The sequence below is a fragment of the Nipponia nippon genome, unplaced genomic scaffold (assembly GCF_047370975.1).
Source record: "Nipponia nippon isolate SJK-2023a ecotype South Korea unplaced genomic scaffold, ASM4737097v1 scaffold_7, whole genome shotgun sequence".
NCBI classification, from domain to species: domain Eukaryota; kingdom Metazoa; phylum Chordata; class Aves; order Pelecaniformes; family Threskiornithidae; genus Nipponia; species Nipponia nippon.
This window is the reverse complement of record NW_028262391.1, coordinates 15065520-15093134: the sequence shown is the minus strand read 5'-3', so window position 1 is coordinate 15093134 and position 27615 is coordinate 15065520. Positions and strand designations below refer to the sequence as shown.

General features: G+C 37.4%; 1 protein-coding gene across 5 annotated transcripts in view; it reads left to right on the top strand.

The window, feature by feature from the left end:
* The window catches only part of ATP13A3 (ATPase 13A3), a 64140-nt gene that overhangs the window by 15400 nt on the left and 21125 nt on the right, over positions 1 to 27615 (top strand). For all 5 annotated transcript variants that reach the window (XM_087740416.1, XM_087740415.1, XM_087740417.1 and 2 more), the window contains exons 3-17: positions 7922 to 8015; positions 9995 to 10168; positions 10969 to 11139; positions 11443 to 11513; positions 15178 to 15258; positions 17063 to 17132; positions 18008 to 18142; positions 18945 to 19017; positions 19779 to 19910; positions 20922 to 21101; positions 24067 to 24224; positions 24885 to 25073; positions 25994 to 26055; positions 26643 to 26793; positions 27259 to 27375. In XM_087740416.1, the coding sequence (XP_087596542.1) occupies positions 7922 to 8015; positions 9995 to 10168; positions 10969 to 11139; positions 11443 to 11513; positions 15178 to 15258; positions 17063 to 17132; positions 18008 to 18142; positions 18945 to 19017; positions 19779 to 19910; positions 20922 to 21101; positions 24067 to 24224; positions 24885 to 25073; positions 25994 to 26055; positions 26643 to 26793; positions 27259 to 27375 (1858 nt within the window). The remainder of the gene's footprint in view (positions 1 to 7921; positions 8016 to 9994; positions 10169 to 10968; positions 11140 to 11442; positions 11514 to 15177; positions 15259 to 17062; positions 17133 to 18007; positions 18143 to 18944; positions 19018 to 19778; positions 19911 to 20921; positions 21102 to 24066; positions 24225 to 24884; positions 25074 to 25993; positions 26056 to 26642; positions 26794 to 27258; positions 27376 to 27615) is intronic.

Here is a 27615-nt window from a genome sequence, read left to right as displayed (position 1 = left end):
AACAGTGGTGCGCATCAGAGATGCAAAAATGCTGAGTGCAGGCACGCCTGTGTTCAGAAGCTCCTGGAAGACTGTAAGAATCCATAAAAAGGAACTTTGGAAACTGTTTCCTCTGAGGAGATACCAAGAATAATGAGTGAGGGATGATAAATCCTGATAACAGACTGTTTGGAGACAAGATGCCATCAAGTGGATTTTAGCCAGGGCATTCTTATAGCCTTTAAAGTCGACTCCTAGCTTCTGTAATTGCAAGTCTGTTTAAAAATGGTCATTTTTTCATTTTCAGTGGCTGCAGGTTCTGCCAATCTTTTCAAAAGCAGCCAGTGGAGAAAATTTTAGCAGATAGTACATTATTTTTATAGATGCTGAAATAGGATCTCTTACGTAAAGGAGGAGGACGACTAGAAAGTAAATATGGGACTTATGTATAAGACACTGTGGGCAGAAGCTCTGGTTTCAGCTCTTGAAAGCTTGATATGTTCTGTTCAAGTTTGCTTTTTTTTGGTGATTGATTTTTAAAGTGTGCAGCACGTTATGTGGTACAGTTTGAGAAGAATGTGTTCCTAAATATTTTCTTTATTTTTTTTTATCTTCTTAGCCTTGTGTCCTTGTCCATTTATTTATTGGTACAGCACATTTTAAATCAAGTCAGTGTTTTAGATTCAAGTTTTCAGGTATTGTATGTGGAACTCATTAGCAGTTGGCATGGGCAGGAGCTGCAAGCTCAAGTAGTAATAGCTGATAAGACTTTTCCTTCTATTTTTTTGTAGCTCCATTTAACAGTGTGCTTTTTCTAGAGTATGGTCTCTTAAGCTATACCTAGAACTTCTTTCCTTGGCTGCTGGCAATTCTGGCATCAGATTAAATACTACACACGTATTGAAAGCAACGTACTGAGTGCAATTTTGTGTAGTCAGTGCTGCCAAGTGTTGTGTAGACCAGGAGGTTTCATTAGCAGGATGGCAAAAGTGATCTTGAGTCAAGATCCTTCCCCCCCCCCCCCCCGCTGAGAGGTGTTTCCATGGTTTGGGGGAAAGAGTTCTTAATCTGTCTGGAATAATTTTGAATAAGCATTTTCATTATTTTTTTTACTGCTGGATAAGAGGTACTTTTTAAAAATACGCTTGTGGACATATAACATTCAAATTTTGAAATACACTTCGATATTCAGAGCAACTTTTGGCATTCGGCCCGAGATACGAGTGCAGAACTGTCTTCCAACACACCATCTCCTTGGATGTGCCAAGTGTTCCCATGCAGCACCTGATACACAGCCCCTGTAGGGTGATGCGGAAAGCTGGCTTCCATGGAAGGGCAAAAGCATGCACTTTTCCTCTGTCAGTCGCTTTGTAAAAATTAACTGCTATCCTCTTCTGCTAATGGTCAGCTATAGCCCAGGCTGTGTTTTCATCTTTCCTGAGAAATTGAATGTATTTTGAAACTGAATGTATTCTCAGAAGATACATTCATACCTATTCCTGGCCTGTTACTGCTCTTCTAGTTTGAGTACTTCTTCAATTTTTAATTCTAGAACTGCCGGTATGGCAGAGATTGAGCATTAGTTGGCGTTTTGTATATGTAAAGCAGTGGCTTACCTCCTGTAGGTCCAGTGCATGAATGCCGAAAACCTTTACCATAATGCCTGGAAAAAATGGACTCAGTTTGGTAACAGCTCTGAATGTGTGGGAATCGTGTGTTGCTGGAACGTGAATAAGCGCTGGTGGTAAACGTTGCCTTTGTAAGGTCTGTTACTTTGCTGGTTGGTTCCTTCTTGTGGTAAAGGGTTGGAAGTGTGGCTCTAAACTGCAGAAATGTTTAATTTCTGAGTGACTGAAATAATGTTTGGTTTTCTAGTTTCAAAATGAAACAGGATTTTTCTGTTTTGACAGCGAGTCAGGATACAGTTGAAGATGATGTCTGTCTGCTATGCAACAGGCAGTTGAGAATGACTGTTCAAGGTATTTTTTATTTTTTTTTTAAATTCAGGAAACTGAAAGACTTGTAATGGCATCAGGCCATTTAGAAAGTTAATTTTCAAATCCAGAGCTGTGAAGTGTCTCTTTTAATGGAGGATATATTTGTTGTAAATAAGTTCTTGAAAAGTCTTTCAGTAGCCCTTAAAGATACTATAGTGGATCCTTTTTGGACCCAGGAGAGCCAGACTGGTCACTTAGTAAGACACTAGATCAGATTTCAGGAATATGATTCATGTTTGATCTATATTGTGATCTTTTTCTAGACAGGCCAGTTGTGGGGCTTTTTGGTCTTAATTCTCTTCCTGTAGAAATTTATGGTGCTTGGTTTATTTAGTGACAGCGATTACGTAGGAGGAAGATTGACTCGTATTAATGTCTGCATATAAGTAGTTCTTAGATTTGGCCTCTTCCATGCATGTCTCTCACTTTTCCTGTCTGCTTTGCTAGATCTTTTCATTTGCCCTTTGTGTTCTTACGAAAGCAGTGCTGGTTGATCCTTCTCTTGTACAGAAAAGTAACGTATTTCTGCAACGTTCGGGTAGTCACCAAGTTAATCCATTTTAGCTTTGTAGCACTTGATCTCTAAAGGTTGTCTCATTTGGTGTATGTGATTGCTTCGTTATGCTGTGTGATAAGCTGTAAAATGTTGAGAGTGAGAAATGTGTGCATTTCTTAACGGCCGCCTTTATCATCGATTAGCTCCTCAAAATGAATGTTGTTGTCTTCAATCACAACAGCTGTAAATACAAGGAAGGGTTTGGTCAGAAGCATATACGCTTTTAGCTGGGCAGATAATATCAGGACTCGTGCACAGACCTGAAGCTGTCTGCAGGCTCCTGGTGGGGCATTTGTGGTTTGAATAGCAGGAGCTGGACCGGGCGGCTGATGCCTGGAAGCGCAGCCTCCGCCAGCCCGGCCACAGTCTTGCAATTGTTCAGCCACACTGGAGGGAAGGGGGGGGGGGGGGGGGAAGGCATTCCAAGCAGTGCCAAATTTTCTTTGATATGTTAATCTTTTGATAACAGTTTGAAAAGCCCTTGGAGACTTTTTTTAGATTTTAGACAAAATAGTTCATTTGTCAGGACTTCCCTTGTAGATAGGGTCTCAGTTATTAAGAACTGCCTCACTAACTCGTGATAACAAAAGCAAGTGCAGAGGACAGCTGCTGGACTGCTTGTTGGTAAGAGAAACTCTTTTAGTTATCTCAGGACTTTTACGAATATCTAAAAAGAATAAAATAGGCAATGTTTAAGATACAAGTTTGTAACTTTATTTACTTGTGTATTTTAAGCAGACGAATGATGGCAGAGCATAAGCATATGTAACAATTTGATAATTTTTTTATGCATATCCATACATGGATTTTACTGAAGACTTGAGCTGTCAAAATTATATTTTCATCTCAGAAACTTGGTATTTAAATTACCCATTGACTGCAGGAGATCTAAAAAGTTTCTTCTTTTGTAGCTGTAGTCTTTCCAAACCTTGGAATTTTTCTCTTGAAATAAGGAAACTTCCAGTTAAACTGGAAAACTGGAAGAATAAATTGATGGCAACAATGTATGTATGCTAAAGCAGAATTAATTTTTAAGGATTATGGACTTGGGACAAATGTTGAGGAGAATGGAGGGAAGATCTCTTTGCTTCCCACCCCCCAAATCAAACTTGAAGGGTAAAATTTGCACTGAAGTAGTTTGTTAATTATGCCAACTATGAGAAAACTGACTTCAGATAAGCTAGTAGTCCTTCGAAAGTGTGGCTTGCAGAACTGTTCAGGCATACTGATTGAGACTTACTGTAGTTCTTTAACAACATTTTCCTTAATGAATATGCCATGCTTTCACTTGCACCTTTTATGCTGTTGCTACAAATGTTTATTGCCTATAAATATTTTGGTAGAACTGCTTGGTTGTTTAGTCAGGATAGATCAACAAATAGATATTGTTGTAGTAATTCAGAGAAGTTGCAATATTCTCTTCACTGAGGGGGGATGCATGTAGTTTTAAGGTCCGTATACTGCTGTAATTTCTCCAATGATCCAATTTGTCATCTACTTTAGCTCCAAAGTAATATTGACTTAAATCTGAAACTGCAGGTGCTGTCCTACTCACGGCTATATACTCTTCAGGACAGAGGCAAATAGCAAATGCGGTTTAACTTAATTTTGAATACTTTTTTTACAAAGTTGCAGATTTACTGTTTAAGCTTGTGATTGAAATGTATGCTCTTAGAAGTACTTACAGTTCAGACATTGTTCAGCTGATCGCTATACCATTTGTTAGATTTATACCTATCTTCTAAAATGTTCCAAGTGATCTCATTCCCTTAGTCTCAGTGGCAAACAGCATTTCTTTTACAGACCTATTTGATACTTCCTACTTTTCTGACTCTAGAATATGCTTAGCTATACAATAGTGGCTCAATGAGTAAAAATTATGTAAGTGGAGCGACAGTAACTTTCACCATTTCCATTGTTTTGGGCCCCTTTCTTTAAAACGAATAAATAGTGCTTTTTGGTTGCTATTTTCAGTTTGTTAAAGGGGGAAAGGGCTTACCTAGCTATTCACTCCAGGGAACTTGTGCCGGAGAGAGGCTGAGTGGCAGCCCTTGCATCAGAGGCACTTTATATTTGAATATTCCTGCATCCACGTTGCTTCTCCTGAGTGGATTTCAACCTCACTTCAATTCAAGTACTAGTAAAATGTCGTACTCCCTTGTAGTCTGAAAAGTCCAAGGCTTATATTTAAATATTTAATTATTTGAAGTATTGAATATTTAATTTCCCACCATATTATAGAAGGAAGGAAGTAAAGGTCAAACGCAGATTGCTGAAGTCTCTTGTGAATTGGTGAGATGCTGCTGCTGCTTTCTTCAGTCTGACCCAGCAGCCTGAAGTCGCCTCCAAAGAGGGCAACCCTGTGGAGCCCATGGTGGTGGCGTTCAACCCCACCTTTCAGCAGGGCAGTGAAAAACAAACGCAAAGCACTTATGCATTTGAACTCTTGACAACGTGCCGAAAGGGATAAGACTGGAGAAAGAGTGCTGTTCTTCGTTGCTGAATAGTAACGATTTTTGTGACCCGTCAGCTAAGAAAAGGTCTCTAATGTTTTCTAAGTTTAGAGATTTGAATTTGAGTTTGATGTGGAAAAATACAGGTAGTATGTGAAATACTGAGAATGTGTGTGTTAGGTGAAGGTTGCTCAGTAAATGAGTCTGTATAAAATAATGCAGATGGAGCTAATGATGTGAGTCAAAAATAGCCTCCTAATGCTCCTCATGTATTCCCTGTGTGACTATACCCAGCTGTTCAAAGAACTTACTGAATCGCAGGAATTACTGCTGGTGCTCTCAGTGCTGAGATTTGCCTTCGTGCTTCTTCAGACCGACGACTTGACGTTCCTTCCTAGCTGTGGAACAGCCCGAAATTACAGCAATTGCACTTCTCTCTCATGCTGCCACGGTGTCCCATAAGGTGCCTGTTCGGACACGTTGGCCATATGGAAATATCAGTTGTGATTTATTGATGTTAAAGCTCTTTGCATTTGTTTTGCTGCCTGGTGCTTTCCTGTATCAAGTACAGTTGTTGCTAGGTAGGTTCATCAAGATTGGAGTTTTGCCTGCAGGCACTGTTTTTGGTGTTGCAGTACACTATAGTGGGGAAATGCATGTTTGTTTAAGAGCGGACTAGTTCAAGTATGATAAATCTAATCATTCCCTCATGGAGCTGTGAACTCTATTAGAAGTATAATTCTGTAAATACACAAAACTTTTTCTGGCTGCATGATTTCTTGATTGAAAATGTGATTTGTCCAGTGTACGTAAAGTTGTTTGATGTTATTAATTCAAAGATTGTTCTAGGAGCTTTCTTAGCAATCCTGTGTAGGTTTAGGACAGATTTTTAACTGGCTTCATCTCTCTTTCCCAGGATAAAAAGCTCTTTAGTGAAGAAAAGTGGCAATTTAAACAAAAATGTGTTTTAGAACTTGCATGACTTGTGTAGCAGATAAGGAAGTATCAGTGATGCACATCTTTTGGCTTCATGTTGAAATTAATCTGCAGTAAGAAAGGTATTCATAGTTCAGGACTGGGTAGTAATAGAAATTTTTCAGCTTAACAAAGCGAGGAGCATGTGAGCTGGTCTTTCTATCAAAGAAGACAGTTGTTACCAAATGAACTTCCTACCATATAGAACAAAATAAAAACTGTATCAAGCACTCAATTTATGAAGTGCCGAGTTGTTTTTCACCTGTGACTGAGCCCTGTGTTGTGATGCAGGTCTTTGCTTTGAGTGTGTGTTTCTTCTACTAGGATCTTATAGAGCAGTGGGAAGAGATTTCCGAGGAGACCCAGATTTGGGCAGCAAAAGAAACCTTTTCTGTTGCGTTCATTTGTTGGCTTAATTGGAGAGGAGGTGGTAGCTTGCAGAAAATACGCAAGGGTGTGATGATGTTGATAAACTGCAGGAGCTGGGAGGAAGGACCTTTTGAAGTTGCCATTGCTGCTGAATGTAAGTGCATGGATCCAGGGGCTGGCTTTGAGAGGATCAGACTTGGAGTCTGGTGATTTGATTTGTGAAACTGTTGGGGAGTTAATGACAGCAAAGAACTTGGTAATGGTTGTGCTTTTATCGTAATGCTACCTAATACTAAGTATATTAAATAGTGGCATCCTGGTCTTCAGTGGACAGCTGAGATGAAGTTAAGTGGATGGCTTTCACCTTGATTTTCTTTAACAGCCTTCTGTCTGAAAAATGGCAATTACAATAACTACTTGTGCTATGACAGTGAATCCTTAATACTTGAGGACTGCTTATATGCTGTGGTAGTAAGTGCTGTCTTCTGAGAGATTTATATATGCAGTAAATAAAATCAAAGGCTGTACAATGTCAGTGCAGAAAATGATAGTTAATCCGTGTCTTGGCAGGTGAGCACTGGCTATTTGGTGGTTTTAACTATGGGAGGTGGTCATGTGGAAATACAATATGGGTGCATTAATTATAAATTGTATACAATTAACATGTACAGGCGTGCCCAAATGAAGGTTAGATGCAGTTTTAATTTCAAAAATTTAGCTTGTTTGACTTGGTATCTTTGATTTTTTTTTGTTTATGTGATGTTGGAACTTCTGATGAGCGTCATAGTATGTTCTAGCCTTTTGTTTGTAGTTTTTCCCTACTGGAACAGGGGTCTGTGTGCCCTATGTTCATCTCATAGACAGCTTCATATTTTTAATGCCTTTCCTTATTCCTGAAACTTGTGATCATAATCTCTCCTCAAAGCACCCCTCAAGATGTGCAACTATGAGAGATTTACAATAAGAAATGAACCCATTGATACAAATGGAACGGTAAAAGAATTGGAAAGAAGGGGAAAGACTAACTGACCATTAAGCATGTCTTGATTTAGAAATACTAAACTGTGGGCTAAACTTTTTTTAGCATGTAATTGTTTTTTTTCTCAGATGAGAAGTGTGTATCTCAGGGGTACAGTGCTTTTCCTCTTGAAGGATAGCCTGGCTTCTGAAAGCATCTGATTGGAGCTATTACATATAGAATGATAGAAATGTGTAATCTTGACCTACTTTTAAGCTTTTTTTACAGGTTTAATTTACGTTTCCATCGTGAAGTTTCTAGAATGTACCAAAAACTGCTTGCTGCATGTCGAATGTAACCAAGTTAAATTGGTATAAGCTCTTTTCCCTCCTTCAAAGCTTGTGGTTTCTGTAATATTTCACTTGTATTCATCCAGTGTTCAATCTTAAAGTTCTACTAGAGCTCCTTGGGTCGTTACTACTGGAAACTAGTAACAGTGCAAATTTAAGGTCTGTATTAATATGTTGTCTGTGTTTTATGGGTATGCGTTTACAGAAGATAACTCAAAGCAACCTAATACTTAGGTATAAAATCAGTAATGTTGCTTCAATTTTTAATTCTCTTGTTGTTAAAGGTCTTCCATATCTCAAGTCGAGACGTTCCATATCATACTAAACATGGAGAAAGAAGAAAAGAAGTTTGTCAATAAAGCAGAGGAAGATGAGATGGTAATGAATTCTGATGGTCTGTACAGTGAAAGAAACACATTTTTGTGGCTTTTCTCTCTAAAATGGGGCATTTCACGTCGGGAAGTGGACTGTGTCAGTTTAAATCAGTTTAGCAATTTTATAAGGTTATCCTTGATAATCTTTTTTGGTATTAAGAAATCTAGTCTTGGGATAGGGAATGTTTTTGTTGAAAGCCTTTGCAAGGGTGCTGGGTTGGTTACATTGAGGTCAGTAGTCCAACAGATAACAGATTTTGGTACTTGACAACATTGTTTTTGAAGGAAAATGGAAGCAAAGTGGTGAGGTTTGGGGTTTTTTTGTTTGGGTTTTTTTTGGTTTGTGTTTTTTTTTTTTTTTCTTCTTCTACAAATCTTGGAGCTTTTTTCCTTGTAATTTAAAACAGGCTAATGCTCCATAATCTGACTGTACTCTGCACACTCTTGCATATTCATATTTATGCAGATAAGACCCACTTCCTAAAGCATGGCAAGCAGTTTTATGGGTATTTGGTAGCATGTAAACTTTGCTTCCTACTGGAGCAATGATATCGTTTGTCCTGGAAGACACAGCAGTTAGCTTTGACAGGAAAATAGTGGCAGCTGATCTTTAAATTTGTAGCCCATTCTAGAGACAGCAGAAACTATTTGGGGCATATAGGGATTTTTGTTTTAAAAAATGGTAGATTCCTGTGAACTGAAGTCCTTGTTCTGTCTTGGTGCACACTGCTAGGAAAAGCTGCTCTTAGGTAGACCAGCTCTAATGTGGAGAGTAGGCAAATGCACCTTACAACAATAAATGAGATGCTTATGGTCTGAGCACTAAAATATATGCTTTCCAGGGGAAATAATTTTGGTTTGCCCCAAAAGAAGCATTAACCTCTCCCACTATCTTTCACCCACCTGTTTGTATTGGTAAGGAGTGAATACCGGCTCCAGTGTTTTGGGGGTAACAAAGAATGGGTTTTGTCTCTGCTTTTTGTCAGCTGAGAAGGCTGCAAAACAAACTTGTTGAGAAGCCTTTTCTTAGGAAACGAGTTTAAGCAATTTCTAATACTGTTTAATGAAAAGTGCAAAAAAATTTGCAAAAAGTTGGTGTCAATATCAACAATGTGGGTGGGACTCAATGGGAAACTTCATTGCCCTTTTGCACAGGAAATATAAGCTAATGATGTAATGTGAAACTCAGGAATGTAACACAGCGTTTACTAAGTCACTGAATTATTTTCTGTTCCTGGCTGTCATCAGGTTAAGTTGGTACTTGCCTTTGACCAAGGCACACTTAATACTTTGTGGGTTTTTTTTAATGGGAGAAGAGGATTTTTCAAGCTGGTGCAAGTTGCAGAACCTTTCACAGTGTGGCTTGCAGTTTGTAATGTTTCACAGTAGCATTTCTTGTTAAATAGCAGGCAAAATAAGCCAGTTTCTCTACTAAAAAGTAGTGTTTGATAAATGTATTTGCAAGCTTGTTTAGAAAGTATGAAATTCGGCTAGCACCAGTAATTCAAAACTATGTACGCTAGCTAATCAAATGCTAATGTGGTAAATCAGCATTTAACAAAACTACATATGCTTTTGCTCTTAAATGCTTAGCTGACTTGTACTGTGCCATGGTCAAAAAATTTGGTTGCTCACTGAGAGTTAAGGCAGGTTGTGTTGCAACCTCAGCCCTTAGGGAGCAGTGCAGACAGGAGACAGGTCCTGCAATGAAAGCTTTTAAACAATGTGGATGTTCTGCCTTTGTCAGGCTTCTACTGGTGTTTGTATTTCTGACCGAGCAAAACAGTGTTCCTTTTTGTTGCCACTTGATCATGTATTAAGTTTTTTAAATCTTTCCTTCCCCCAGAAAAGGAAAAGGAGAAAATGGCTTTGAAATTTGATTCACTTTAAATACCGCACTTTATGAAAAATTAATGTTGGCTTCCTGAGCCAGAGTAATTAAGAGGGTAATTGTTTGTTATTTGTTTCTCTGTTTCCATGCAGGAGATCTATGGCTATGATCTATGTCGCTGGAAGTTGGTGCTAGTTACTGTAGGAGTGATCTGTTCTGGTGGCTTTCTTCTCCTCCTCCTCTACTGGATGCCTCAGTGGCGCGTGAAAGCAACATGCAAAAGAACTACGCTTAAAGACTGTGAAGTGGTTCTGCTGAGAACGACTGTAAGTCTATAGGAGGGTGCGCTTCTCTGTTTGCAGTTGTTTCGCATCCCTCTTGCGGCTTGCTAAATACGCAAATCCTTGCCTGCAACGTAGACAGGATCTTGTTTTACAGCACTGGAGAACTGTGCTCCTTGATACTGCACATAGCTTTGCTGCCCACATGGGACGACTGACAGCTGTTTGCAGAGGACATAGCAAAAAGAAAGCCTTTGCTTTGGGATTTTAAGAATTAAATACATGATTGCTGTTGTCATCAAAAGTTACAGAACAGATACCTTGTTCATATAACCTGATGGCGAGGTTTCCAGGTTCTCCCTCCCTTGTTCAGCAAAGATACATTTGTTGAATTAAGGTGTAACCGTGGACCCAAATGTGGCTTGATTTCAAGTGATTTTCTTCCTCCACAGTTGCTGTGTGCAGTCCCTGGTTATGATCTTGTGTTAAGTCCTCAGTTATTTGAAGTTGCAGAGTGGGTGCAGCTGAATGCATAGGAATCCCATAGTTCTTACTGCTACAGAACAACTATATTAAATTGTGAAGGGCTGAAGATGTCAAAATTCCAGTACCAACACTCATTGCTTAAAAAAAAAAATCTTTCGGTGCAAAAAATATGCTTTTAGAATTGTGGAAAGAAAATGTATTCTTAAGGTAGCTGATATTAACTTGGGGATATGTCCTGTAGTTATGTATGGGCTCTGCTAATCTGTCATCTGATGTTGACACATTTTGCTACAGCTGTTGTAGTAAAATGCTGTTTAAATGCTGTTTCAACCAACTCATTTTTTTCCCTCTTTTTTAAGGATGAATTCAAGATATGGTTTTGTGCAAAGGTTCGCATTATGCCTTCTTTGGGAACCAATCCTTTACAGAATCCTAACCCTATTGTACACAAGGTTTCAAATGGCCATGCTGTTCATTTCTGTGAATCTGCTGCAGAAGAGAATAAAAATGATTTGAAAAAGTATTTGCCTGTAAGTAAACTTGCAATACTACGCTTGCTAATTTTCAAAGTATCTCAAGTAGTATCTAGAATAAACACACACAATACACTATAGGTGAGCTGCTACTTTTGCCTAAAAGGCTAACTCATTCTCTTCCTCAGTAACCTGTTACAGGAAATTGTGGAATGCTTGATAGATTATTTTGAAAGAAAAGTATTCATTTTTCAGTGAAGCTTTTCTAAATTCTCTTTCTATCACTGTTCAGAATAAAGTCAGTCAGAAGAGAGGTGTTAAGCAGGGCTAGTTTAATATCTATGTCTGTTGCCCTTGCAGATTCGTTATTTCACACATCACAGCGTGAAGTATTTCTGGAATGATACGGTTCAAAGTTTTGATGTTATACGGTAAGAATACTTTTTTGTGTTGTGCTTCAAACTGCATTTTTTTTTTTAAATACAATAGCATGCCTAAGAACATGGTGAAAATTGGTATCATATTCTTACCAGCTGTTTTAGCTCATTGAGTCTTTGTTTGAACTATAGTGAGAGCAGGGAGATTTTAACTTGGTGTGACTTTGGAAGGAAGGTATTTGTTTAATCTACCTTTATCAAGCATGATTCGTATAGGGTGACAGGCTGCATGCCTTTGCAGGCTGTTTGCCTGTTCTTGGAGTGTTATTTGAGAATCAGAGCACCTGTTTATAGACAGTAGTTCTCCTTCTATAAACTTTTAAAAACTTTCCTTCTGATGGAACAACTTATATTTTTTGCGTTGCTGCTGAGCTAGACCCGAAAGGAGTATCTAGGAAGAGGGGAATTCACCAAATACTTTGCTCACCTTTGTGTAGGTCTGCTACTACATTTTAGTCCAGTTGAGCTGAATTTGATCCCTCTTTTGTTACTCTTTAGTAACAAAAACAGGTCTCTTGCATTGATAGAAAACGTCTTTTGGTGGGCAGTACTAGCTCCGCTCACTGAATGTGATGTGCTGTGTTTCCTTTTACCCAGCAGCGCTGTTGCGTGACGTTAGGGTTGAAGAAAGTTCTTTTTTCTGATGCTGCTGCTAAGGCCTTCCCATAGAGCTAACAAGTTAAATGAACACAGGCTTCGCAGTTTTTGACAACTGCTTGTTAAAATTAGAAGTTCAGAAATATAAACTCTTTTTAATGTAAATCAATATTCACTGCATTGAACCATCATATGGAAAAGTCCAAGCACTACATATAGAAAAAATTAATGACTAGTGACTGAAGGAAAGAAAAATAGCCAAAACTTCTGTAAGAAGAAACATACTCTGCAAATGTTTATGTTTTTGAAAAAAGTGTGTGCAAATAATATGGGAAGTTGTGACAGCAATTTAAAGAAATTATCATAATACGAGCAGTTACAAAACTGAGCACTTCTCCTCTGGGAGGGTGGAAATGTCTCGGTTCATGTGTAAATAATTAAAAGCTTTGTGTGCATTTTTTATGTTAAGCCTCCCATGAATTACAGTGGTGCAGGTAGTGACGCTTGTCATTTTGCATTACAGGGTCCTGTTTTCATGCCTATAGTATTGCTATTTTAAACTGTTCAAAGGGAATATTTCCCACAGATGAGATTAAAAAAAACCTCAAAACTATACTTTTATGCTAAGAACAGGTATGGGAAAAAAATCATACGACTCCATGTCTTTAGAAAAAAATGCTGTTCCTTAGCATTAAAGCAGTGACTTGAAACTTGGCATTTGTTGGCTGTTTGGCTGTGCCTTTTGATGTTCTTGTGATAACTCAGCCAATTTATAAGCCCCGGAAAAATCTCAGTTATGCCTGTGAAGTTATGTGAGCATTTATTCAATCACATTCTTGCTGATACGCCAAACTTTGATTTGTTTGATGTATTAGCAACGACTGTGCCTGACCACTTGTTTAGTCAGGTACTATAGCTGAGCTGGACACCATTATTTAGCAATTGGATAATAAAGAGGAGAAGCAGCTGGATCTGAGACATACCCAATACTGGCGGAGTACTAAGTCACATTTGCACAAGGTCAAATAAGAATGAGAGTTTGCTATAATTTTTCTCTTAAGTGAATTAGGTATGATCATGTGGTGAAGTACTAGATACCACCTGCGAAATAATAACTGAACTTATGAATGATCAATATGCTGAAAAGTCTTAAAAACTTGTCCTTCATCGAGCCACTTTTTCTTCAGTTTATGTAAAAAACAGAAATCGGTATTACTTAATAACATGGTGGAGAATCAGGTTAATATTTGTAAAGAGACGCTATATGAGACTGAGGGCTTTATGGTAAAATCCATAAGGCAAGCAGCACAGTTGTAGTTGTGATCTAAGCACAGTACTGCATCATGAAGATAGATTCACTCTGTGCAGTTAATTATGCAAGTATCCAGAGACAGAACAGCTTGATCACATAATTAAAGACTTAGCACAATACAGATGGGAGGCAAATTAAGATTTCTTGGACAACTAATTTGGTTACGAGAGCTTGAGTTTCATATCATTGTTCTTTTTATAATAAGGTAATATTAAGATCAGTGTCTTAAACACAGGAAATGCAAGTGTAATTGTTCTTAAGCTAAATCAGACTTGGTCACATAGCCAAGGAGGATGCAACTTTGACCTTTATGTCTGTTTTGTTTTAGCTAGTGTCAACTGAATCTCTGAGTGAGTTGATGAGTGCTTTATGTAATAAACTGTGTGCACACGGGGATCTGTTTGTTTTGGTTTTTTTTTTTTTTTAATGCCCTGGGAATTCAGGACTGTAAAAAGCAGATAACATCCTGCTAGAAGCTTTGTCCTTGCATGGACATTACATAGGTATGCATATTTGCATATAAAGGACTTCCCTTTAGGGACCCTTCTGAAACCCACTGTTACATTCCTTTTTGTGCAGGAAGAGAAAAATTGAATCATTTGAGATAGAATGGGAGGAAAGGCACAGTTATTAATAGAGGATTGTATATTTATTTGTCTAAAAATCATAATTTTCAAGTTCTTGAACTTGAAAAATTTTAGGGAAACCTTGTAAACCTGTGCCCAGATTAACACATTAGCATTTTTACTTTATGTTTTTTTACAAGAAGTTGGTGGAAACATGGTCCTAGCCTTTGCAATAGTTGAGGATGTTTAAAGTTTTCCCTGTGTTTTAGAGAATGGAAATAATTGTTACTATATATGCACAATGAAGAGTTTTTTCTTCATTAGGACAACTTCGAATCCTTTTTAGTAGATAACTTAATAGATATCCAATATAAAAGAGTTTTTTGTGTGGAATAGTGCTGGTTTTGTCATGTCATCTGTGAAAGCCTTTTGGAAGGTAATGGTATTTTCCTGTGCGTTCAAAGTATGTCTGCTAGAAAATGCCTGGATATTGGGCATGATATGTCCGATTTACTGAGTTTGGTAGTTGAAATTATCCCATAGCTGTAAACATAATGATGTTTCAGGTGTGCTGGCTTATCTGCAGATCTTCTAAATGATAGCATTTGCTTTCGCAGCATGTAGAAAAGTCACAAAGCATGTGAAGATGAATCTTCCAGTGATAAGGAAGTACTTAAAATGTAGGCTATACTTTACCTAGTGGATAAAATTTTGATAGCAAGATGTTGCAAAATAGCTTCAGTATAGATTTATTTGATAAATTGATTAATAATTGTTTCTAAAATGCTTCCATTACTACTTAGAGACAAATGAAGATAATTTGAAGAAATGTTAATCCATATTGATTTCATATAATGTTTTATAAAACTTGCTCACTTTTTAGAGGCCTTTGAATACTAGTTATGCTGGTATTTTATTTCATTTTTAAAGTGTATCTCCATTTTGATTGAAATGGATATGGCTGTTCTACAGAGTAAGACATGTCAACAAGAGGACTGCTTTTAACATCTCATTGGTATCTGCAGTTGTGACAAAAATAGCTAGAAAAACATTAATCCATAGACTTTGTTCTTTTATAATACACTGTAACTCTTTGCAAAGACCTAGCTCTTATGAGTTTCTGAATACTTCATTTTAAATATCAGGTTTCTTAAATAACTCATTGACTTTTTCCTTTACTTAGAGGTCTAGATGAATCTACATTCTGTTCTTCAATTCATAACGAACACAGCACAGGACTGACAAAGGGAATGCATGATTACAGGTAATATTACAGTATTTGAGGGAAGAATTGTTTTCGTTCCATTACCTGTGCCCACAGTGTTAACAAAACTAGAAGACAATTGAGTGATCAGTGTTTACAGACAGGCTCTTATTCTCCCTTCGAAGAAGGCTGTTAGATGTATGAAAATCTTGTTTTTCTTATCTACGTGTTGAGTAGGAGGTAGCCTCTGATATTGTGCTGACTTGCTTTTCTCAAACTACACTGACCATGGGAATTAGAACTATTGCTTAAAGTAATTCAGAATATATTTCTGAAATTGTATTTACCACTTAACATTTTGAAATAAAATGAGTGCACGAAAAGAATAGCAAGCACTTACTTACCTGCCAACGTGGTTGAAAATGTATACAGGGAAATTTGGCGGTTGATGTAAAACAAAGCAGTTATTTTTTCCACATAACTCACCTTTAAGTGACATAAATGTTACCATAACATACTGTCATTGTTGAAGGGCATGTATGGGTTCAGAGGTGAGTAGACCGATTCCCAGTGGAAAAGTCCATCAAGAGTTCTTTAGCTGGAAAGACGCTCGTTTGTCTCAAGCTGCAGATTGCTGAAGGCTTGAAGGGAATGCTGAGGGAGATCACTGTGCTGCTGCTTGTTTTCTTTCCCATCCTTGGCTAGTGGTCATTGTGAGTGAGAGGATAGTGTGCTAGATGGCTGGTAAGAAATACTGGATGCCAGGAAGCAGCAAACCTGGCTTAAACTGTAACTAATTTCTCATTTTAGGAAGATGAGGCTGAAACTTCCCAGGTCTCAGGCCTTTAGCTTTAAATTTAAAAGCTTAGTATCACAGGTGTGTCCCATAGCTTGGATGGATCTGCCTCTGGTTGCTTGGGGCTAAACGCATTGCTCACTTTTAATTCTGGTTGGCAAGAAATAACTGGGGAAAACAATATTAATTTTTTAACATGCTGTTCTAGACTAATGCTGTAAATATGCCTGTCAAGGGACCCAGCTGAAGTGCATAGGTATAGAAGCACTGAGCCTAGAAAAAAAAGTTTAAAATGTGACTTTAATGGTACACAGTTCAGGGATTTCTTACTTCTCAAATGTGAACAGCAAACTGGAATATATATTGTGAAAATGTAGATATGTACTTAATTATTGGTGTTCTAATTTATTGGTACACTACCCAAACTAGAATAGTTTGGGTTCTGTTGCATTTCTGGCTGTTTTTTTGCAAATGAGACCCTCTTAGAGTTTAAAATATGGAAGTATCTGCTTGTTCATCATTCTGTTTTCTGTCGACTTGTGTCTTTTCCTACAATAAAAGCCTTTTCCTTAAGAACATCCTTTTAAGGGCATTTAACCAGCTCAGATCCTATCAGAGGTTAGTTTCTTGCCCCCGCTTTCATGATTTGCCTTTCTTCATGCTAAGTATAAAGCTAAGATACAGAACCATGAAAACAGTGTCTTACTGCAGGGTAAGAGTTACCACTTGTTGAGCTTAAGTTAATGAGGACCCCATACTGGCTTTCAGAATGACATGTTTAATAACATTGGACCTATACACAGTTTACAGGGAAATCTTATTATGAAAGAACCTAAAAATTAATTTACAGTTTAAATTGAAGCATAAAATAATTATCTTTGTATTGGAACATCTCACTGGGTAAATGTTTTCTGATAAACACCTTCTGAAACAATATGATAAATAAAAGGGGCCACAGATGAAGTAATATTTTATACTTTCTCATGTTAATGGAATTACTTTGAAGTGAATAAGATTTCTAATAAAAATGTTAACTGTCTTTTGACGGTTTTCTTTTTTTTAATGCAGAAAAGCATTCTATGGAGTAAATGAAATTGCTGTGAAAGTGCCTTCCATTTTTAAGCTTCTGATCAAGGAGGTAAGGTCTTTTCTTTAACAAATTTAAAAAATAAAAAGTATATCATTAAAAGTTACTTTAAGTACAATGACTATCAGATTGGTCTTCAAATAATAATGTAAAACAGAAACCTTCTCCCAGAGCCCAGCATTCTAAAGCAAAATGATATGGACCTTTATTTTTGAGCTCTCCAAACTTAAGAGGCCTTAGCGGTAAGCTCTTCAGATTTCACAACCTGGTGCCTCAGCAAGGACATTAGAAAATGTGTCAGAATTCTTTGAGAGGGTATGCATCCTATTTATTGTTTTTTGTTAATTTCAAACATAAAATGACTAATTGTGTTCTCCATTATCGGTCTAGGGGTCATACATTACAACATATGCATCAAATCAAATATGTTCTTGCATATACTTTTGTTGGATTTGTTCCATTTTCCTTGTATCAGGTGGATTTGAATAATTGACTTGGTATCCATGTGCTATAATAATGCATGATAGAAACTTTTGAACAAAGAAACTCTCCAGCCTGAACTAGTGGAGTAAGAACTTGAGGTGTCAGTGCACTTATTAATACAAAATGGATAATAACATCCAAATTAATTTAAGAATTATAACTTAAAATGCATCAGATGTTCCTATCATTTTGCTTTGAGGTATAGGGGGAAATGCACGCAGTCTTAAAAAGTGTGTATTTGTGTATGATTTTAGTGAGAACTGTGCTTTTGAAGGGTTGAGGAAGTAGTGAAAAAGAGGGATCAGTTTGGCAAAGCAGACAAAAATAATGTATAAAGAGCTGAAATGTTGATCTCCTCCATGGAGGAGAAGGATGATTCTCTCTTCTGACCAAGAATGCATGTGACCTTTTGGTGTAACTTCAATGTTCTGTCACTCTTCCAGGTTCTCAACCCTTTTTACATTTTTCAGTTGTTCAGTGTGATATTGTGGATCACTGATGAATATCACTACTATGCATTAGCAATTGTGATCATGTCTGTAATATCCATTGTTAGCTCGCTCTACACCATTAGAAAGGTAAGTTCAAAGAAAGCAGGTGCATCTTTTCAGCTTTTTACTGATGGGTTTATTTTGATGTGAAATTGCCTACAAATCTTTAAGAATTTGTCAGAGGTATACAGGTAGAGTATTGTTACGGGTTTTCCTTCTTTGAGCTGAAAGAATTTGGGTTGGTTCTCTTTGAGACCCTTCTCTGCTGACTTTCCATGCTGTTGAATCAGCAGGTTGACCTCAGATAACAGAGATGCTACCTTGCTTAAAAAAAAGCCGGACACAAGTTTATGATGTACCATGTTGTACTGACAGTAGTGATTCCATCTTACATTGTTTCCTTCTGATGAGAAAGTCCAACGGAATTGAGCACCCACCAAATGTGTGGATCATTAAATTGGTGATGCATTTTTCCTCTGTAGACTTAGCTGTAGCTGATGGAAATCAAAGTAGTAATTATCCTTAAATTGCAATCTCTGAATTCAGACTAGAGACAAAAAAAACCTGCTTATCTTAATCCAAGTTCATACAACTACTGCTGTTTTTACTTATGTTAATGACCAAATGTTTTTATAATATTTTGTGTGGCAGTGTATCTTTGCTTCCAGAATGCTGTTAAAAGTAGGAACCTGTACAGGTTGATGCACTCAAACTCTATTTGCCCATAAGTTTTTCCTAAATTACATTCAATAGAATGTTTTGAGTAACATTTTGTTGTAAAAGAATGTTAGTAAAGAATCTCATCACTTCTACGTGTGGAGATAGAATGTGCATTTAGAAGAAGACAAGCTGTGCTTTTAAATAATGAACTGTTTTCTCCCCTTTGCAGCAATATGTTATGTTACATGACATGGTAGCAGCTCACAGCATTGTCAGGGTTTCTGTCTGCAGAGGAAACCAAGGTAAACTTCACAGGCGGTTTAGAAGGTTGAGTTTAAATTGTTCGTTAAGTGTGGCTGTAAAGTTGGGGTACATCTGTGCTTTCTTTGTTCAGCTTGAAATGATTGCATTTCTTAGCAAAATTGCATGGGAAAAGGAGAAGTTGAAAAGTGGAATTTAGATCAGATAATCACCTGTTCAGGATTATCCTTCTAGGTGATACTTTCCGCGAGTATCAGGTTTGTTTTAGATGAGGTGCTTGTCCTATTCCTGTTTCTCATTATCTACCACTTCATGTATGTAATTGTCTTTGTAGTTTCCTTCTTGGCTTAAAGACGTGCATGCGTTGGGTTTCCATTACAATTTATCAGCCAGCAGAGGCTGCAAATAGATTTCGGGACTTTTGCTCATTGGATACCACAGTAGTTGAAGATGGTTAGGTTGTGGTGTGTGATATTGTTTTGTAAGACATGCATTTGTGTTGGACTTACGTCTTTATACTCAAGTTACACTTTAGTTAATTGTTAATATCTTTTGTACAAGCTTGATTCCTTTAATTTGTTATGATGTACTATGTCCATGTGCTCTGGAGTTTAATCTGTGATGGAATTGGGCTTATCAATGTTTTTTTTCTGTATCATGTCAAAAACTTTTCATAATGCCATTAATAAAATGGAGGTTAATCTTAATTGTCACCACCTGGATCTTAGCCATGAGGATCTTTATCAGGTTTTGTAGATGGTGTCTATTTTCAGGTAAACTTGTTTGTGTTTTTAACACTCAGAAAGAGAAGAAATCCTTTCCACCGATCTTGTGCCTGGAGATATCATGTTGATTCCATCTAATGGGACAATTATGCCCTGTGATGCAGTACTTCTCAGTGGTACTTGCATTGTAAATGAAAGTATGCTAACAGGTAAAGTAAACTTGATACAGTTCTGCGTTGCTAAAGGTATTAGTTTATACCTGTGTGCATGCTTAACTTGCAGTATGCTGTAGCAGAAGTGGATATGTTTGTTTTGCTTGAAATGCATATGTTCTTGCAATTACATATGCTCCTAGGTACTTATGTACTTGCGTTCTGCTTATCTGCAACAGCTACCTGGTACTGCTTGGCAACTCCAAAAATGAGTGGTGGTTTCTTGTTGAAAAGCTTTCTTCTTGATAGTTTGTCTTCCTGCCTCTTGACTGGGTGTTCTCAGTGCAGATTGAGTTTTGCAGTATGTTTCTTCAGAAAGTTTTTGCCCAAACTTTTTAGCTGCTTCCAAGAATGAAGGTAGCGAGTAGAATGTTCTGCTGTGTTTAAAAACAGAAATTATTATCTCAAGTTGAAACCAGGGACCTGATGTATTTGAAGGAAAGCTTCAGTGAACAGGATGGACTTTGTTATTCCTAGGATAATCTGTCCAAACTGGCAGCATTTAGAAAATTGTAGTTCAGAGATTGTGCATTTTATCACGTTCAATTCTTCGAATATACTTGAGCTTCTTGCTGCTGCTAGCAACTGATAAAAATTGATTGCAGCCCTAGCTTGAGGGTACTCAGTCACCAAAGGAGCTGAGAATAATTTTCTTCAGCTTCTAGTTTTTCTGAGTAAAGATGGGGTGATGCCTTGCAGCAGGAGAAGGAAGCTCGTCCTGTTTTCTTTCAATGAACTGTATTTTACACTTGTCTGATTTGAACTAAGAGGCACAAAAGCTGTATTGGTGAATAACGAATACAGTTAAATAGGATTTGGATAAGGAATCTGGTGAGCTGAGGCTAATAGGTGAGAGCCTACCTAATAACGTGCTGAAAGGAAGATGACTTCTTCCATAAGTCTGCTTCTGTGCTGATGAAGTGAGTTTATATTGTTCTACGTGAAGTTGTGAAGGAAAAAATGTCTATTCTTGTTTGATCTTGCTCAGAGACTGGTTTTCCATTTAAGGTGAAAGTGTTCCTGTCACAAAGATTAATCTACCAAATCCTTCAGAATATCCGAAAGCAATGGGAGATGAAATATACAGTCCAGAAGTGCATAAACGGCATACTTTGTTCTGTGGAACCAACGTCATTCAAACCCGTTTTTATACTGGAGAATTGGTCAAAGCTCTAGTAGTGAGAACAGGTATTGATTGTTAAGTTTATCACTCGTTAACGTACTACTCGCTTTTGTAGGTGTATGTCAACTGATACTTTGGAGTATTGTGTTGAATGTTGCTAAGCTTGGATAAATGAGCGTACCCCAAATAATTTGATAAACGTCTTGGAACTCGATAATGGCCTGGAGAGTATCAATTGGCAAGGAAGAAAGTGAATCAGTCTTTAGCATGAATTTAAAACTTATCTGAATGCATTTTCAAGTCCTTTAGATGTCGTTTACAGTGTGTTGGTTGAACTACACGTGCCTTTTTGAAAAGGTCTGGCGTACCATCAGATTCAGTGGGTAGTGGGGAACGGCTTATTTTAGTGGAGTCATTGGCAATGTCAAATGTTTTTCTTTGCCCATAGTTTTGTCAAAGCACATAATATTTGCTTAATAATGTGTTCAATCTAGCCCTTTCTACAGAAGTGCTTGTTCTTAGTATGGTAAAGATTTGGTTTTAGATAATACAGATGTTCTGTTAAAAACAACTGCACAGACTAACGTAGTTGCGGGATTCTGCTTTACAAAGATGATCTTGAGAAAACCACCACAAAATAGGTGAATGTAAGCTATAATCCAAGCTACAATAGAATTGGATAGAATAAATTTGACTACATTGATAGAATACTACTTAAAGCAAGTTTTCCAACAAGTAACTTCATCCTAATTAGCTGCTTCTTTCTCTGGTGTCTTCTGTTTTAGCTGTAAATGTTCTGGCTTTTTTATTAAATTCATTAATGTCTTTCTAGAGGCTTTTATTAGTTTCTTTTTCAAAGAAAAATATTTCCCTTGAACACGTCTCCCATTTAATAATATCCATCTCAACTTCTTTTGTTTTTAAATAAGAAATTTTATGTGCCCAGCCTGACGTGTATATACGGATAGGTGGTTCAAAACAGGAACAGAAATGAATTGCTGAAGACTTATTTCTTCTACTCTGCAGGAAGGATAATGGTTTTTTTGTTTGCTTTTTTTTTAAAGTCTGGAACTCTTACAAGGAGAATTGTAATTGCTTCCAACACACTGAGTCTTACTGCCCTGACATGTGAATTCATTTTTTTAATCTGCTCTTTGCCCATGACAGGTCAGAGTTAGCTCCTATGTTGTAAACAGGATGAATTTAACTCTGTGGACCTTGTTCAGATTTTGCGTGTGGACAAGTACACTTTTCCTGCTATGACTATATATCCCTTTGCTACTCGCTCTCTATAAAATCCTTTCTGTTCTCCTGTCTGGTTTACAGGGATGGCTTTTAGGCAAGTAGGGAATTTCCCACTTCACAGAACTGGATAGATGTCACAGTGCTTGTAGCTTCTCACTCCTAAGATGTCAGATAGTAAGGACTAACGTAATTCTTACCTTGTGAGATACAAGTAAAAATCCCTTTATCTGAGGATGGGGGATGCCGCAGAAATGAAGACATTAGAAAACTTACTTCTTAAAAGAATTCTAGGACAGCAGAACTCCATATGGTTGTATGCAAAGACATGTAGTCTTAATCTTGTCATAAATCAGGATATAAGATTGATCATGCTGGGACTGTACTCACAGTACTTTTCAGAGTTAAGGCTTTAACATGAAATGTTTGATGTTACAGCTGAAATGTACATAAAATACTGATGAACTAAACATATTAGGTTTTTTTGCTCCTGAAACTCAGTTCATGGATCTGTTAGTGTGCATGTCATTGTGGCTCCTCTTGTAATTGTAACGAATTCAAAACTGTGGTGTTTTTGGTTTTTTTATTTTTTTTTTTTATTTAGAGAACAGAAATGTTCACTGAAGCTATTTGTGTGTCCAGTGTGTTCTCAAGACACCACATGAGGTTTTCAGTTGTTGTTTTAGCCTGGTGTGTTCTAGCCTATGTGGCTACAGAACCTTCTGCAAAACCATTAAAAGAAATCAGAAGTAGTTTTGATTTTTTTTTTTTTTTGACTGCTGTGTCAAATTACAAAGCATTCATGACTAAATACTCAAGTACATACTGAACTTCTCTGAACAGGCCCATGGTTTGTATTCTGCAGTAGCAAATTCAAAGCCTGGAGGCTTCACACCTTGTTCCTCTTGTGATGAACTCATCCTCTTTAAGACTGATGCAATAGCTGCTTCGTTCTGGTAGAACACATATCGGCGTGGAGGGCTTAGCCTTTGCTGTGATGGCTTGCAGACTGAGAAGCTGTCAAGGAGCTGTCACTAATGCCAGCAGACCTGACATTGATATTGAGGTTGTAGTAATAGACTTTGAAGTCTAAGCAGATACGAAATATTTTGGGCATACGAAATATTTTGGGCATACGAAATATTTTGGGCATACGAAATTGGGCAGTGGTGTGGGCCTCTTCACATGTTGAGGCAAAGGTTCAAGGAGGATCTCAGGGTGTCTGTTGGTTGTCTGACTCTAAGACCCTTAGAAGTCTCGTCTCCTAGACAGTGTCAAAATGCGATCAAGACAAGGTTTTCTCCAAAGATGACTCTGTACGCTGCAGTTTTTTTTTTCTGAATCTTTCTGACTGTGGAGGGAGCTTAGAGAGACTTGCCATTTAAGTACTTAAGGTTGGACGCTATGAATAACTTCATTTTCTTTTTGCAAGGACTAGCTTAATTAGACAACTAATAAACATATACACTAGCTTTGCACTGTAAGGGACAAAATGCAGTACAATAAACTCTTCCAGGCCAAACCATTTGAGGGTTTACTGTGGCTGTAGAAGAGGGGTTCATTTGCATCAGCTGCATGTCCTTGCCATAAGGAGAGAAGCACTTAGTATGATGTGCACGTACATTTTTGAAGCACCTTAATTACAGTATTGCAAAACATCTGTTACTGTATATTGAGAAACAGTCTTAATGAAATGAGTAGCTTAAGGGTTTCTTTGAGGTTTTTAATGTATTTGAATAGCTTTGCTCTTGGTTATACTTTCAATAACTTACTCCTTTTTATTTCTAGGCTTTAGTACTGCTAAAGGACAGCTTGTTCGCTCCATACTGTATCCAAAGCCAACTGATTTTAAACTCTACAGAGATGCCTATTTGTTTCTCCTGTCTCTGGTAGTGGTGGCAGGCATTGGGTTTCTTTACACAGTTGTCAATAGCATCTTAAATGAGGTATGTTTTAATTTCTGGTCCAGAACTGCCTTATTTTAGAAAAGGGTTGATCATGATTTCCAACACGCTTCAGATGATGAGAAATAATTTGATTTTAAGTGAAAATTTCTTTGCTTTATTTTCTATCAGTGGAATGAGAAGGACAAGCTTACTGAGAACAAAATACAGCAGAGAAAGCAGAATTTGAATATGTTAGAGTGAAATTTGTTTACCTCAATTTCTCCTGACCCAATTACTAGATTTTTATTTTTATTATATGCAAGATTACCATCTGACTGATACGCAGTTGGAAGAAATAGGATACAGCACGTCTAAAGCATGCTGCAGGCAAAAAATCCTTACCAAGAAATTGATCACTGATAACCTGATAACTGTAATTTTTTTCTCTCCAAAAATTTTGCGTTATTCAGTTACTGGTTTAAAGTAATATATTTGCAGGGGAAAAAGTGAAAACTTGAAGTTATGGGTTGTAGGACTGGATTATCATGGTTGCTGATGGTGGGTGAAGATTGTGCTGGGTTTCTGGGCAATCCAGAACATGCTGTACTGGGGAAAGCAATGAGTGGATTTTGCTCTTGGTAACAGTGATGTAACTCTTCAGTGGGATAGTGAATCTTTAAGTAGTGAGTTCTTGGTCATTACCTCTGACCTTTATTGCAGGTTCCAGCTCACACCATCATCATCGAGTCTCTTGACATTATCACTATCACGGTGCCTCCCGCGCTCCCTGCTGCCATGACTGCTGGCATCGTTTATGCACAAAGAAGGCTGAAGAAAATTGGCATCTTCTGCATCAGCCCACAAAGGATAAACATTTGTGGCCAGCTGAATCTTGTGTGTTTTGATAAGGTTAGATGAATTTTGAAACTTTGTGTTGCCACCTGGAGAGGCATTGTATTATAAATGGGAATTCGTATAGACTAGCAACTACAAGAAAATTCATTACTTTCATATAAGTTAGATAAGTTTTTGTCCTGATAGCTTCCAGGTATTCAGTGTTTATCACCTGTTAACTCACTTAATTTTGTCTGCTCTAAAAAGTTGTTATACAGAGCTGCTTTCTTATCTCAAGACTCCCAAGTCCTAACTTACTACTGTCACCCCGGAAATGTGAGAGTTGGGGTCTATTAAGAGTTTTATTTAGTACACAGGCTTCTGGAACATTGAAGTGTGGGGTCAGGCTTATTTCTTATTTTCATTTAATGAAAAGCCAAACCAGCATATTTTGTTATTATTCCGTAACAGAAACATGAGTGAAAGACAGTAAAGCCAGTAGCCAGAGTCCTTTGCTTTTAGCTAATTCTTAGATAAAATTTATTTTCCTCCTTAGATTTTTACCTAACATCTTAAGTACCCACAATAAATTTATTATTTCCCTTGTAAATATACTCCAGTTACTGTTTTAGCTATGTAATAAAGTAGCACTAAGTGTTTAGTACCTATTTTCTATTGCCCCCAATCCCTGAATACAGAGATGTTGAGCTATCATCCTTGGATTTTAAGGGTCTGTTTTGTTTGTCCTGTCTCCAAGGAGGGGCGTGATTGCTTTGAATGGCTTTTAAAGTTATTTAACAGAGTTGGAGCTTAGTAGAAAAACCCAAGGGAGATACTGTATTTCCTGTTCTGAAGTCTTGATTCTTAAGTGAAAACAAAATAAAATGTATTGTTCAGGTGCAATTTGGTTAATTAGCTGTTAATTTTTGCTTTACCTGAGGATAACTTGTTTGACGGCTTTTTCTTCTTGCCATGCCCCTTGGTTTATTTTGCAGACTGGCACGCTTACTGAGGATGGCTTGGATCTTTGGGGAATTCAACGGGTGGAAAATGCTCGGTAAGGATAAGCTTAGAGCTGATAGCAAATATGATACTTAGTTGTGCTTTAACAGCTTCAGCAGAATAGAATAGAAAATTCAGTGTGAGCTCATATATGTTTGCATTTCTGTAATGAGCTGTAAGAATGCAACTGAAAATATACTTTAGGTGTAGTGAAAGTTATAATTCTCAAGAGGCTGAGGTGGAATTCAATTTGTTAAAGTCTGAGACCTTGTTAGGTCCATACTGCAGAATTGATGCAGTTAAAGTATAGCATGTTTCCTTAATCCTGTCCTCCTAAGTGATGACTTTTTGGGCTGCTAAAATGAATTAGCTTAGCTAATTGAGTTAAGTACAAAGTGATAAGAGGCCTCTGTATGCGGAATTGAACTAGACAGTGAATTAAGACAGTTTTTGAACGAGAGAAGTTGTGACTCTTTTCTGAAGATTCCAGCCCAGAGTCTTAATCTGTTTTCTGTTCTGTGTGAAAATACAAGTGAAGAGACTTGTGCAGTCCATTTTCTTCTGTTAATCTAAACAAACTTTTTGAATTGGCTCATAATAAATAATTATAGTGCTAAGTATATTATGACTTCATTGTTTTAGTTTCCTTTTGCCGGAAGAGAGGGCTTGCAGTGAGAGCTTGCTGAAGTCTGAGTTTGTTGCTTGCATGGCAACTTGTCATTCCCTTACAAAAATTGAAGGGGTACTTTCTGGGGATCCGCTTGATTTGAAGATGTTTGAAGCAATAGGATGGGTAAGTGTCTGCTTGTTTCAAGAGAAGCAACGTTTTTAAGATCAGTAATCTGAAATTTCCTATGCTGTTACGTACAAGATAAGCCATTATACGCTGTTTCAAGCTGTAACTATAAAAGTGGGCTTTTGACAATAATGCCTGTGTGTCAAAGGAAGTCCTAATATGAAAATGTTCCTAAAATGTGTTCTGTGCAACAATTCATAGAACTGAAAGAATCTGAAGAGCTATTTTACTGCTTTCTGATGCTGTGTGTGGCAAGGTTTCAATGCATATAATAAACATGTAAAATAGCTAAGTGGATCTTAACTGCTAAATTAAGACACTTAATTCTCACAGGAAATCTTGTTTAGAAAGATCACTGCACCTTGGGCTGACTTCCAAGGCTGTGGTTTTTTTTCTGAAAATTACATTATGAGAAAATCAAAGTTAATGAATATATAAATTAGTTGATTATTTTTAATACAGATTTTAGAAGAAGCAACTGAAGAGGAAACAGCCCTTCATAATCGAATCATGCCAACAGTGGTTCGACCTTCAAAACAACTTTTCCCAGAATCCAAGCAAGCAACAAATCAAGAAATGGTATAAAAATTCAAAGCAGTTCTTTGAGTTAAAGTAATCCTTGGTGTTAAACAAATACATTTTATTGTATGCTGTGGTTCTGGCTGATACACTTCAAACAGGATCAAAACTGTGTGGCTTTTGATGGCAAAGATAGAGCAGACATGTTTAAACCATTGGTGAAGGTTCAGTATATGCCACTTTCAAGGTGAGCAGACTGATTGCAAGCATTATTACCCTTACAGACTGGTTATAAAGTCC